Here is a 14926-nt window from a genome sequence, read left to right as displayed (position 1 = left end):
GCAGTCAGTGGACATTCATCTCCACCTGAGGTGCAGCTCTCAATTCAAGTGTGTGGAATCTCTGACCTTCTCACCTTTAACACTGATAATGATAATGATAAGGGCACAGTGAACTGATGCAACTCAATACTTTAAATAAAACACATCAGCTATCCAGCAAATAATTATGACAGGCAGTTCATTTGCTGGTTTCACTGGAAGTGTGTTGATATATAATGTTTCTGTAATGTTTAGCTGAGTGTGAAGTGTGTTGAGAACATGTGAATGTAACCTCTCTTCCTAAGACAAATGTTATGTTGAGTTCCCCCAATAAACTGTAAAGAAATAATGTGATATGACAGTGAGAAACACAACACTCATCTCAAATACCAATACAAAAAATTTCCTCTACCATACTTTTACTGGACTAGTATGTAATCTGCAAAACGAAGGCAACACAAGCAGAAACTATGCTGTAAAACAAACAAAAATACTATATCCCGATAGCATAAATTGCAGGAGTCATTTATGGGGCAAAATATAATTATATTATTCTTTCACATCTGCAGTATTTCACCACTATGCAGAATCATATCACATATGTCAAAAAAAGTAAATGTTGCAGGGAAATTAATTTACAAATAAAACAGTGAAGATTGCAGGCACATGAACTATAAGCCTGCCAACAGAAATTAAGAGAAATTAAGATTGGGTTTATAGTTTAGTTAATGCGTTTATTTATTTGACCAAAGGAACTGCTTAGATTTAATTTTAAAAGCCAAGGAGTTAAGAGGACACAGATTTAAACATGAATTAGCACATAACACTAGCTACCTAGCTTGATGACGAGAAGCTTCATCTGCAGCTCCAAAGTTGCGAAAGTCCGCGAAGTCCGAGGCTGAAAAACATGACAGGAACACTCTCTTGGTAATATTCCACAATAGTAACTTGTCGAAAGAACACAATTATTTCGCAAAAAATAAAAATAAAAATATAAGAAGTGAAATAAACTCAGAGAGTTCGTAACAGGAAATAAATGGCGCAGCGCGACACTACAGGAGCAACATTAATTAGACCGCGCCAACGTCCAAGGTGCTTTTTTTGGAGGGGGGGGGCAACTTTATTCAACCAAGTGGGTTAACATTGACAATCAGCCAGTATTTCTAATTTCTCCTAAAATATATTGCTTCCGGGGAATAAAGAAGGGAGTTCGATCATTATAAAAGAGGAAGGTAGGAAGGATGGAGAAAGAAAAAAAAGTGACTTAAACAAAAATGGCTGACAGTGGTGAAGGCCACAGGCAAAAATGTTATGATCCAAAATTTAGGTTGTTCTTTATACTGCAGGTTTTACTTTAGATTTGACCTCTTAAACCCAAATAAAATTAAATTTCAGTAAAACTGGAGAAAGAACCACAGATATTTTACATTTTATAAGAAAGAATGTCTGGTTTTATTGTAAGAAGCTAATACTGTAGGACAGCAAAATGTCATGTTTGTTTGTGCTGAACTTGGTGTTTTTCTAAAATCAAATGTAATATCCGTTATAACAGATCAGCCACAAATTCTCTCCCTACAAGAAAATTATGTTCACTTTGACTGAAACTGTGAGAGATTTCGTTATTGGTGTTGTATTTTTGCTGAACCGAACCATACTTTAACTATATGGAGGGTTTTACACTATAATCTTCGTAAAAGTACAATATATGGCAGAGCTGTTGTAGGACATATACTGCACTGTAGCAATATTACATACATATTGTATGAGCAGACAATACTCAACTAATGTTGGAACGTTGTCACAGGGAGAAATGCTTAAAAACCTGTCTGTGCTAGTTACAGTCAGCTCCTCAGAGCGAACAGCTTCTAGAAATACATACATAAATAAAAAGATGCACAAAGTAATGAATGACCTTCCTTGAGTCTCCTCTCTGTCTTTCCAGCTGAGAACTCTCCTCTCCCTGATCTCTGACACACATCAGTTGAGGTGTCCCTTGCAAGCCTCCTGTCACACAAAATAAATTGCCTTCACTGTGAATGGGTCAAAACAACACAGAGATGTCATTATTTTTGCTGCAGTTGATCATACCTTGAGAAACACAAGTCAACAGTTTCTATAATTGCAATGTCTCCAACCCCTCAGAGGTTCTTCCACAAGGGTTTCTTTACTTCTTTTCCTTTTCCCCCTGACTACTATGTTTAAGTCATTTTCAAGTCATATTTTTACCGTCCTTTAAAAGTCTCCACATTAGGGAAATATGTATTTAATGCTTTTTGTGGGTGTCTGCATGATATATTTAAATCTAATACTTTTTTGTACGTCCTCCACATGTCAAACAATCAACATTTGACATTTGTAATAAACTTTCACAACCAACATCTGTGCTTTTTCTACCTATCTTATTTTGTTAAGACACACTTTGAGAAAAATGTTTAATTATCATAGATGTTTGCAATTACTTACTGTGACATTTTGTTTTACTTATAGTATTTAGCAGCAACATTGATATTAGGTGTTTTTGCATCCTTTTGCCTAAATGCATAGGCTTTTCTTCACTGCAAAGTATAGATTCAGGGGAAAATGTTGATCAGTCAATAAATATTATAATCAATATAATTTGTAATAAATGTATTCTTGAATATCAACCAACATGTTAAGCCTGTACTTTTTGTTATACACAATTTCTGCCCTCAAGACCTTGTGAAAGTCAAGTCTTCTGACTTTTCTTAACCTTCACAAATTTGCACAGATCCAAATAGCACTTAAAATATAATTCCCTTCATTTATTACTATTGGTTTTGACTATGAATTAATCATTTAGGCATTTTACTAACCAAAAATGCTAAGCAATTATTGGCTCCAGTTTCTCAAATCTGAATACTTGCTGCTTTCACTAACTGAAATATCTTGGGGGTTTTGATAACTGTTGGAAGTATTTTAAACATGTTAATGCAGCACTTGAGGAATTTGTTTGCATCTCTAAATTCACATAAATACTGTATTTTAAATCACATAAATGATGCTGCCACAGAGGCAACATACTTCAAAATCCATTCATTAAAAGAGCCACGCAGAGCACTCTAACTGCACATAACAACATGAAAGAGAGTGATACTGTGCAAGGAGCAGGTTGAACAAAGGGACGCATGCTGAGACCCACATGGAGTTTAATGAAAGTGAAGTCCTGTAGTGTTGGGCAAGCCAAGCCTTCTGTTAGTTCTCCTTCTGATATAGGCAAAACACCGTCATCTACACAAGCTGTGTTCCCCTTTTTTGTGGTCCAGGGCTGCCAGGTTTGATGTGTTTCTCAGTGTTTGCTTTCATTGTCTAGAGTCACCAATTCATTCTTAACTTGGAGAGGTACTGATGAATTATTAAGAGCAGATATTCATACACAGCTACAACAAAGGAATGAAATATGGGCTCTATACACATCATCACTCTCTAATATCCTAATATAATACACACACATATGAGAGTGTGTCATTTATTAGTACCCACGCACAAACCCAGACATTTTCACATGCTGCATTGTGTCAGTATCATCAGTCCCTAATGTAACCATCTGCTCCATTCTGTATTTCTTTTATGCATAAAATGCTAACCAACTCTTGGCAAGAAGCCCTCACTCACCATCTCATATGCATCACAGCAAATTAATGAGTTACCTGAGAGAGAACATGAATAGAGCTTTGTGGGTCTAATGGGAAATTAAAAATGGCTAACAGCCTGAATCAGCCTAAATAATGGTGAGTGGTGATGAAGCCTTTCTGGACCGTGCCAGAACTGCACCTAAACTGCCAATGCCCCGAGAAACCAACAGAAAGAACTGCATGAAAGTTATGGCAATGAGTGATAAAAATAAACAACCAGCAAATAGCATGAAACATTAAATGGTCTGTATTCAAATAATTTAACATTCACACATATTCACACACTGATGATGGCAGGGCTGCCATGCCAAGCACTAGCCTGACACGCTAGGGCAACTTGAGGTTCAGCATCTTGTCCACCTCCTTTTGATGTCTTGAAATATGTACATCAAGAGGAGGTGGGAATCAAACCTCTGAACCTGGATGACAGCCCTCTGATTACTTTAGCATTTCCTTAAAGATACTATTTGTAACATTTTTGGAATGTTTGTTTCAGTAGCAAAATCCTCCTAACGCAGAGAGTTGCATTCAAAGTCTTCTTTTGCCCAGGCTCATTAACCAGCTCTGGCAGCAGTGTGGAGATATTTACTTCTAAAGGTTTTTTAATGAGGCTCATCCTTCTGACAAATCAGAGAACATCAATTATTTCTGCTACACCAGTATATTTCTTTTATTCTAATTTCATAATGAGCGCAGCACAGATCATGGCTGAGCATAGCAAAGTGTGGTAGAGCACAGCAGAGCCGGTACAGGGATGCTTGGCAGAGTAGAGGATACAGGATACAGAACAGTACACTATGAATCTAACCCTGAATTGAATTTATAGGTCCATAACCTACAAAAGATCGCAGAACTGACCTCTAAATTGGAGACAGCTAGAGAATCAGTGGTTGAGCCTAATGGCTAGCTTTGAAGAGATGTGGAATTTCTTTTTTAAAATCTCAAATATAATATGTCCATGCGCAGGGGGATTAAGGACTTCCTGACAGACAGACAGCAGATCGTGAGACTGGGGAAGCCTCACTATTAGCACATCATCTTACCAAGGCTGTGTCCTTTCTCCTCTGTTATTCTCCCTGTATACCAACAGCTGCACATCTGGTCACCAGTCTGTCAAACTCCTGAAGTTTACAGATGACACCCTCCTCACCAGCCTCATCTCTGATAAGAAGAGAGAAGAGTCAGTCTACAGGAGTGAGATGGACCGTCTGCTGTTATGGTGCAGCATGAACAACCTGGAGCTCAACACTCTCAAGACAGTGGAGATGATAGTGGATTTCAGGAAGCACCCACACATTTGTAACTTTTTTTAACTTTATATTTTATATTCTGTGTTTGTGCCTGTCACCAAGACAAATTCCTAGTGCTGTTAAGTGTTCTTAACTGTACCTGCCAATAAACAGTTTCCAGATTCTGATTTGGATTTTCAGTTGACAATTTCAGTTCAATTTCTTCATACATCGTGCAGCTACGACTCAAATATGACTCCCCATCTTCGATAGATATGTTCATAGCTAGATCCTCCATCCATTGTGTTTTGGCCCTGATCAAAGGATCACTTAGTTGCTTCAGCAAGAAGTGATAGAGATTTGAAGTACTGCCTCCACAAGAGCTTTATTTAGTGAGTATCTTCAACTGAGCTGTCCGTGGCTGATAACAGGATGACTTAACTATATACACAACATATAGACATATATCCAGAATTAACAACAGGGCACATTGTATTTAGTTAGAAGGTGGGTAAAAGTGCTTCTTAGTTTTGCTGTCAAAAAGGTTTTTAATGAAGTTGATTCCAATACAAGGTTTTATCTTCATAATATATACAGTAATTATTATTCATTAAAGGTGCTTGGGGGGGACTCTGTCCAGCTCTATGACAGCGTCCAGCTCCCTGACTTTTATTCTACAATAATCTAGCATTGGCAATGATGGGATGTTCTTTTTGTTGCTGCAGTTTTGCACCAAAATTCCAAGGAGATAACCCACCAGCTTAGTTTATCTGTAACTTTACAGCCTGACAACCAGATTATCGTGTAGGCCCAATATTACTATTCAAAATTAATCAGAGAAATTTCCTCCTTGTTTGAGCACTTTAAGCAAACTTGGGATTCCATTTTCTCTAAGTGGTGTGAACAGAGAGCCTAGCTCAGATAATCCACCTTGTTGTACCTGTGGGCTGACACAATGTCAGTATTTGATGCCCTGAGTGGATTGATTTTACTGTCTGGTGATGTTTGTAATGTCTAAAACACCCTGAATCAGTCTCTTCCTCTTTTGCTTGTTCACTTACTCCCTCAGTGGTCACACATAAGTGACCAGTTTTTCAACTTTTTAACTTTTCGAAATATACTTTAGACAAGCCATCCTCTGCTGTATATATGGTAATAAGAAGAAAGACATGCATCAGGGAATAAAATATTTTGAACAAAATTTGTCAGATGTACAACACACTTATTCACAACAAATATGAAAGTCTACACAAACATCTTTCTAACATTTTACTGCGTAGCTAAAGTCTCATGTGCTCTTGCTTACTGACCTCCATAATTGTGAACAAATTATTATAATGTATCAGTGAGCCACACTGTTGCATGGGGTGACATGTTCCTTCCTACCATAAACATTTGCACTTTAATTTATTAAAATATTAATATTAATATGCAGCTAAGGCTTAGTCTTTCATTTCTCAGTAATGAAAGGGATGACATGTCTCTTAACATTTAACACCATCTTGCATCACGCATCCTCCAAAGTTCTTGGGTAAATGGGTTTAAATGAGGGCACTGCAGAATTCGAAGTAGTGGAATCAGCACCCTTCAATCCCCTTTTTACACCTCCTTTGACTTCACCTCTTCTATCAGCCAACATGGTTTAATCTAAAACACAGGCCTCGGGTTGCAAAAGTCACTCTACATCTTGTCAGGACAATATTTTCTCTGCCTCCTTTTCCCAGCGGCGATGACCTTCCTGTGTCTCACCGATCTGTGCGGTACAGACACCCAGTCCCATTGACAGGACTGCGAAAGGTAGCCAAGCATATCTTAATCCATTCCAGCTCTGCTTTACTGTGGCCTGGGTTGTGTAAGGTGCTGCTGGAGTTCTCTCTCTGTGTGAGAAGGTTTTTTTTTTTCTCAACCAGCTAAACCATTAGTCTGAATAGAATGTGCTGGTAAAGACTTGGGGAAATTTAAACAGCCGACAGAACCAGTGGTATTCTGTCATCTCACATTATGCCATTTCTCTCCGACCTTGCCTCTTGAAATATTCAGGCTGTGTTTGTGAAAGTCTGCGCACTGTTTCAATTTGCTCTCCATGTAAATGCTCTTTGGCTAAATTATTCATCAAGAATAAATGTGCCAACATGCTTATTGTAGAAAACAGCATTAAGTGAAGAACACATTTTGTTTCAGATGTTCAGCTCTTTTAAAAAGGAATTCGCCCAGCATTAACCATGCACACTGTAACTTTGAATAAGTCAGAGCAGCTCACATTGGGCACCAATGCTCAGTTTTATGTTGTTTCACTGTTGTTGACCTGGGTACAGGAAATTAATAACTGCTCAGAATTTGCTTTGAAATGACAAACAAGCAAAATGTCTATTAAATAACTACATGGTACAGTATTTTTTCAAAGTGCGCTAAAACACATCAGCTGTAGACTGATGCACTTTGTATAACTCTTACCCGTGGAGCTTACACAGCAGGATAGAAGGTTGTTTGCACTTGACAATGACAGTATAAGCTGTGTGTACTGCACGATGTGTTGCTGTTGGGCTACAATGTGTGTGTCTCCAGTTCCCTTCACAGATGGAGAGGAGTGCCCCAGGTAAGTGGTGGCCAAGCCAAGGATATGATACAGGGATGACCAGGCTCCCACCGGAAGACAAGAGAGAAACTGAAGGATTGTGGGATCTCTGCTACAATAGATAATTAGTCAGGAACATCTGTTGGAGGAAGTTCCCCACACCTCATGGCCACAGATCTTAAGTTACTCTTTGGCTCAGACTGTAGTGTGAGCAGCTCATGCTATTTACTTTGATAAGTTATTCGTATTAGTCACCAAGGTCTGGCTGTGAGTGGATGGTACATGAACTTCAGTTGGTCCCAACGTGCCAAGAAACGAACCAAAATATCCAACAAGGAGGAACAGTAATGAACATTTTAAACACAGATTTTTCTCACACCTCATTATATTCACATACACACACATTTAATGTGTAATTTAGGCCTAAAACTTTGTGTGTGTCTGTGTGTGTGTGTGTGTGTGTGTGCTGTGTAATTGAATTTTATGTGCATTGTTTTCTACATGTATGTATGGACTCTGCCTGAATCATTGAAAGATGTTGTGGGCGCTTTAAATGTTTGACAAGGTGCAGCCAGCATGAAAATGAACTGCCAAATTGGATTTTTTAAATAGTTACCGGTCTCCATGGTAAGTAAGCACAAAGTGAGCACACTGATGGCAGGTATACTCTTTACAGTGTTCAGAATTTTAGTTTTGTGTGTTGGCATGCTAGAATTTGCTAATTTGTAGCAAACAGCACCTCCTGCTGAGGATGATGGGACAGGAACTATTTTTATTTATTTTTTTTGTTATTTGTTCAATGAAAGTCTTGAATATTAAAACACCCCATCTGGAAATAATCAAGCACTTTAATAAGCAGTTTTTAACTCCCCTCAGCCTGGTTCAGTAAGTAACCTTACACCTCCAAATGTAGTGGGTTCAGGTAGTTCTTATAATGTGCAAAATAAATGAAGACCCAGGGTCTTCTTAGGACCCAGGGTTTAGGCACTACATCCACTAGGTTACATTCTAGGCACAGAAAAATTGGGCAAACTTGTACTGTTAGTTTAAAGTAGAAAGCAATCATGAAAGTTCAGGGCTTTCATGACCAACCACCCTCTTACCCAGCAATGCAGCATTTTTCTGTATTTAAAATGTTACTCAACATGATTCCTAGATGGCGCCTCTCTGTCTCACGTCTGTAAGATACCTACTCAACCATATGTATGGCCTGATAAGTACTTAGTAATGTCTAAATGGTGTGATAACCGTAAAGTGCTTTATTAAAGTCGTTAGCTATAATCTTATTGGAGGTTTTAATGTCTCTGTGTCATTAAATCATTGTTGAGATATTTCACCTAAAAATAAAAAGGTCCATTGTGGTGCTACACGAAAAGCTATAACATCAAAATTCAGGTTTCATTCTCTGGGGACCATAAATGTCTGTACAAAATTTCATGGCTGTTCATTCAGTGGCTGTTAATAAATATTTTACTCTGTAGCAGATTGATTGCGTATCTAAAGCTATACAGCTGCATTCAAGGCGGTGAAGTACATGTACACACCCCAAACATAATGAAGTTTCCCTTAAACAGAATGCCAGCCCACTGACCCCGGCCAGCTCCATAAGAAAACATAACAGATGCCTTAATTTCACTGGCATCATCTTCTTGTCTCCTCAATCACGAAATGTCACACCGGGACTGGCCCTGCTTCTGGTGTAGTTTAACCTGACCATTAGCCAAGGAATGGACGCTATTTAGAGCATCAGAAAATGAGGTAAATAAATAAATAAAGGCACAGTTACGCACCACAAAATGGGGCCAAGGAGAAAAAAGGCAGTTCAAAATCCATCAGAATGTCATTTTGTGTGTGTGTGTGTGTGTCTGTCTCTCCCTCTCTGCCCATCCAGATAGATTTCAGCTCATTGCAAACTTCACTCCCATTAACCTGAACACAGGTTGCCAGGAGAGGAAGTAGCATTTTTCACTTTTCTATCAACTCCCCCTGCCTGTAGTCACCCACTCACCCCCACCACCTTCCTCTTTCCCTACTTTTGTCTGAGCAACTTCCGCAAAAGATAATTTCCTTTTCAAATTACTGCAGGCCTTTTCACTGACCCGAGGGCATTGTGATAATGCAGTGTGGGAGCAGAGAGTGTCTCTGATGAGGGGCAAGAGCAAATGCACTGGCCAGCACTAATGTCTTGTCAACACCATACTTGGACATGAGTGCCTATAGGGTACAGCACAGCTTGAGACTTGCTGAGCAGAGCAGCTCAGTCTGATTTTTCTGCAGCATTTTAGGCAACAAAAAAACTCAGTATGATTAGCTGACACTCACTTCACACAGAACTTGTTGTTGGTGCATGTGAAGGTACAGTATGTGGTGTTGTAAATAGCTAGAAAGAATAAAAAAACAAAAAAACTTTGGGATTTAAAGCCTCAACAGGATGTGTGAATGACTTGCTGTTGCAGCTTGCGGGCTGTGTTGTGATTCACGGGCTAATCGCCTCACAGTCCAGTCAGGCATGAGAAACACAGAGAGGAGGAGGTGTCAGGTACAACGAGGAACGGTTTCATATTAGAATTCAAGTCATCTGCATCTGGCCCTGAGCAGGATAATCCCATTATGCCTTAGGTCACAGCAATGCACTCGCACGCACACACACAGAAAATATATATATATATATATATATATATATATATATATATAGAGAGAGAGAGAGAGAGAGAGAGAGAGAGAGAGAGGCACAACTCACTTCAGAATAAACTGCTTATTTTGATGAGAATAACACAAACAGCCGTCAGAAATATGAGCCAACTCCGACCCAAACTGATTTAGAACTTCCATTTTAGGGGCAAAAAACACCCCAGATATTGAAAAGAGAGAAAAACAAAATTAGATTACAACAAAACTAGACCGTTTTTCAGCCACACTTTTACAGTTCATCTTGGATGTTTTTAGGACTGAGCAGTTTTTCATTACAGTCTGTCAGCTTTGATTATGAATTGAGGAAATCTAATTTTGCGAGGTGTTTCTTACGGTTTTTCAAACTAATTTATCCTGTCAAGATAAAGCCCTGGCAAACCCGCCATATGGTGTTTGTGTAACTGAGAGCTTTGTTTCCGATGTGCACATTTCGTAAAGTGCAGGACCTTTCTTGATTTAGATCTAGATGTGTGTTGTGATTTGTTTCTGTTTTTCTTTGGGGGATGGAAAATTGTCTCTACCAATCATTGATTACTATCTTATTTGATTTAGATAAGGCTAAAAAAGAAATGGGTTATGTAGGCTCCTAAATTTAAATTCGCTTTTTATTTTGTCTTAACTAATTTTAGCTATTTCTCCACATAGAAAAAAGAAAAATGCCACAAACAGAAAGCTGCAGTTTAGACATGAAGCTGGACTGGACTTTATTTCAAGTATTGGCCTTCCATCAAAATATGATTGGTGTCAGCATCATCCACTTCCAATAAGTATTTGCACTTCCCTGACCACAGCTAGAAAATGCCATTTCACTAAGATTACTTTTCATTTCAGATGGTAGACCAATGAATTTATGCCAGGGAGAAGGTGTGGGGGCATTTTAATCAAAAGTTTCAGAGAAATCAGTCTGTACAACATGCAATGAAAATAGTTTTAAATAAATAAGCTACATATTATAATTTACCTCAAATAATTTTATTAGTAGGAGTTACATTGGAGATGTTTAATGTCCAGGATGATATAAATGTATTTTTTAAGATAAGAATATGATTTCTGGAAACAGACAGACAGAATATTTAGCACTGGTTTAAAAACTGTTACTGGCTTGAAATGAATAGTTTAGCGTTTTGTTAAATTACATTTACTCATTTTCTTGTTGTCAGTAAACATGAAACAGCAGCTGCTGGTTAACTTAGCTTAGCACAAAGACTTAATGCACCAGACATTTTCTAGTCTGGGATCAGTTTCTCTCTGGAACTGAAGGCTGTTTTATCGGATAGGACAGTGAAAATCAATCTTTGACATAACTCAGCATAGAGATTAAAATTTCCAGTGGTATCAATTCCCTTATCTAAAGCAACAAGAAAGTAAATAAGCTCAATGTCAAACTATCAGTCAGATTTGTCAAATGTATTTTAGAGAACATGAGATCTGTTCTGTCTAAACAACATGAACAACTGATCAGCCATAAAATTATGACCACTATGGTCATGGAGCATTGAAAGAAAGTAGCTTGGTCGGATAAACAAAAAAATAAAAAATAAACTCTTTTACATCATAAGGATGGCCTAGGTGCATGTGTTTCATTTACCTGGGGAAAAGATGAGAAGAAGGCAAGTGGGCAGAGGCAGTGTGATGCGTTGGACAATGTTCCGCTGTGAAACCATGTGGGTGTTATTTTGACATGTACGATCTAAACATCTTTCCTGATAAAGTTCACTCCCTCATAGAAACATTCTCTAATAGCAGCGGCTTCTTTAAGCAGGATAACGCACCCTGCTACACTTCTTAGTACTAACATGCCTCCAGAGGTGTACTGTCCATGCGTTGATGTGTGGTGGTTAGTGTATGTACAGTCACGTGATCTGTGACCATCCTGCCTGACTCATTCTACAGCAAATAATCTAACCGCCGAAGTCAGTGACAGCACACTGTCATCAGATCCACGCTGCGGCTTCCAAACATGCAGAATACATTTTCATTAAAGTTTTGTTAAGTCTTTTATGGCAGAGCAACAAAACCCAGGGGAGCTATGGTATGAAAAGATCATTCATTATTAATAGAATATTAGCCTACATAAAGGTGAATGACTGAAGGATTGTGTTTCAACACTGCAGGGGCTGTAAAGTGCACAGAGGTTAATTCTTTGATCCAAGGGTAGATTTGTATCATTGTTTGTAGATAGAAAGGGTTTTTCCAGGGGATTGGATTCATGTCTTCTCTCTCTGTTCCTCAGAGCACTGCGGTGGATTGCCTGGTCTGATTAATCTTAATGAATTATGCAAATAGCCTTTATCTCAAATGATTTAGCAATGTTTCGGTATTGTTTTATTAATGCACTTTTGAATTACTCTGTATAATCACGTAGCCTTTCCTCAGTCGTTCGCTGTTTGTAATTCATCGCCAGCTCTTTATTAAATCCATGGTGGTCTCCGGCGAATTGCATGCAGGAATGAGAAATTAGTCATTACTGTAATTTAATGGTTTCTAACCAAACAAGAGGCAACCTGGATCACTAACCATAGCAGCCCTCCTCACTCCTCCCCCTTCAGTGCCAGCCCCTCGGGCCTGATCTTTGAGAGCAAGCCTTCTAAATTTTTTGCTTAATTAATTATGTTTAGCATAAGGAACATTATGCAGTGACTGCACTGTTTCAATTACAGACCGAAATTGACTTGCAAAATGCAAAATTCTTCATAAAGTGGTGGTTTGTGTCGAGTCCAGACTCCCTTATATCTGACTAAAATCCTTTCAGTTTCAATGTGTGGATCTTTGCAAATTTATTATCAACTGTGTTTTTGCCTTTTTATAAGGGTGAGGGTTTACATACTGTAGCTCAACACTGAAGCACAGTGCACATCATGCTTCTCAATGTCAGGGACATGGAGACTGCTCAGAATTGAGAGAAGGATAAATGCAGCCAAATACACAGGTTCTTGAAAAGAAGTTGCTCCAGAGTGCACGACCAAAGATCTAAGTGTTTTCTGAACTGAGTGTATCAGCATGGAGACACTTTCTTTGCCTTAGACGCCACAGATTGAAAAGGCCAGCACGGTCCCTAGAGCTAAATAATCCTTTTGTGTTGTGCTTTGGTTTCTGTCTTTGTCCATTTCTTCCCACCCTTTTGCTCCATGCTACCAAGCCCTCAATCCCTCAGGTTTATTTTCTGTAAGCCTTTAATGACACACACTAACAATGGTTTGGGGATTTCTGTCAGGCAGAAGCTTAAGGGAAGTCATTCAAAATAAAATAAAATAAAAAATAAATACTATAAATACTATGGCTTGGCTGGTGATGAGCAGTACTTAAAGTAATAAACAGAGGCTTGGATGCTGACAACATCTAGTTTTGGAAATGAATCACACAGGATTAGGGCTGTTTTAGTGTGAGAGCTAATTATCAGTTTCTCCCTGGACCTGATTTCAGATGGCTTTTTGGGAAGCCTGTTCATTTTAGGTGCAGTGAGATTTTCCCTGTTGTGTTTTTGAACATGGCCTATTTTTTTCCTTTTGCTGATTTTTAAATTTCAGCTCCATCATGAACACAACCTCGATTAGATTAGATTCTTTGCTCAGCCTGCTAATATTTAGTCCCAAAAGCTCCTGCCTATACTGCAGTGTGTCCTGATTTGCAACGAGCATGAACATTAACTGTAACAATCCCAATTTGTTTTCCATACAGTGATATCCATTGAGTTAGATTTATTGAGATAATACTGACATTTGTAATCAGTGGTAGTCACCAGGCTTTTAAAACAACAGATAACCAATAAAACATTTTGGCAGAACTCAGCTGTGTTGACCGTTGGCGACTTGTAGTCAAATATCATTACATTTTTTTCTTCTTGGTTTTATTGTGGTTTCATCTTTTGTTGTTGAAAAGAAGATTTGACATCCTAACAAATGTAAGAAAACCAAACACTTGATAGTTTCAAATAAAAGAAAAAAGAAAAACCGAAGATATATATGCTCTATAAGGCTGAAAGGAATGAAAATGCTTATGATCTCACTAGATCTTCAACACAGAAATGCATTGGGAGTCCTGGGGCTCTTTGTGGCAAGAAAATAACACAAAAGTTACACATCACATGGATTTTCTTTGAGGGTCATTTTTTCTTGTGTGAATTCACAGTCTTTTAATAAATATCGTCATGGTTGAGTCTTCTAGTCCATAGGAGTAAAACTATAATACAAAGAGAGATTTGGTAGGCAGTAGAGTCCAGAGACAGCTACTGATGATGCTGGATCTAAAGTAAGGGATCTTTTTGGATAGAGAGTCTTATATGATGCTCCCTGGTCTTTATCCTCCATTCGTTTAGTTCTAAGGTCCATAATTATTGTCCTCATTGGTCCCTGGTTTCCACCCATCCTTAAAACACGTGATATCCAAATATCCTATGGTGTTGGTCAAAGAAATAACATCTGGTTCCCAAAAAGGTGATCTGGGAAACGGACGACTATCGTGTGACCTAGAAAAAAAGGACAAGAAAGAACATGAGGAAACAAAAGAAACAAACAGTTTCAGTGACAATAATGGATAGTGAAGCAAATAATATAATAATAAAAACTGTGCACCAGAATTTTCTGAGGCCCCAGTTGACATATTCTATTCATCACGTACCAAACACACCCAGTTTACTGACAGAAGACGTCAGCAGATATCACAGTTTGGAAACGATTTTTGAATGATTACTTGAAAAATGCTTAAATTTTGTAAAATGCATGGATTCAGAATAGATTATCTTAACAACCACTGGACAATACTTTGAAAAACTACTCATGGTACTCAGGGAATGAATCTTA

General features: G+C 38.3%; 1 protein-coding gene across 1 annotated transcript in view; it reads right to left on the bottom strand.

The window, feature by feature from the left end:
- Nucleotides 1-10229: 10229 nt before the first annotated feature.
- tafa3a (TAFA chemokine like family member 3a) overlaps nucleotides 10230-14926 on the bottom strand; it is an 87184-nt gene continuing 82487 nt past the window's right edge. The window contains exon 5 of the mRNA XM_067505959.1: nucleotides 10230-14592. Coding sequence (XP_067362060.1) covers nucleotides 14581-14592 — 12 coding nt within the window. The 3' untranslated portion in view covers nucleotides 10230-14580. The remainder of the gene's footprint in view (nucleotides 14593-14926) is intronic.

The sequence above is a fragment of the Channa argus genome, chromosome 5 (genome assembly GCF_033026475.1).
Source record: "Channa argus isolate prfri chromosome 5, Channa argus male v1.0, whole genome shotgun sequence".
NCBI classification, from domain to species: domain Eukaryota; kingdom Metazoa; phylum Chordata; class Actinopteri; order Anabantiformes; family Channidae; genus Channa; species Channa argus.
The sequence above is the reverse complement of the archived record's forward strand: the minus strand, read 5'-3'. Positions and strand labels throughout refer to the sequence as shown.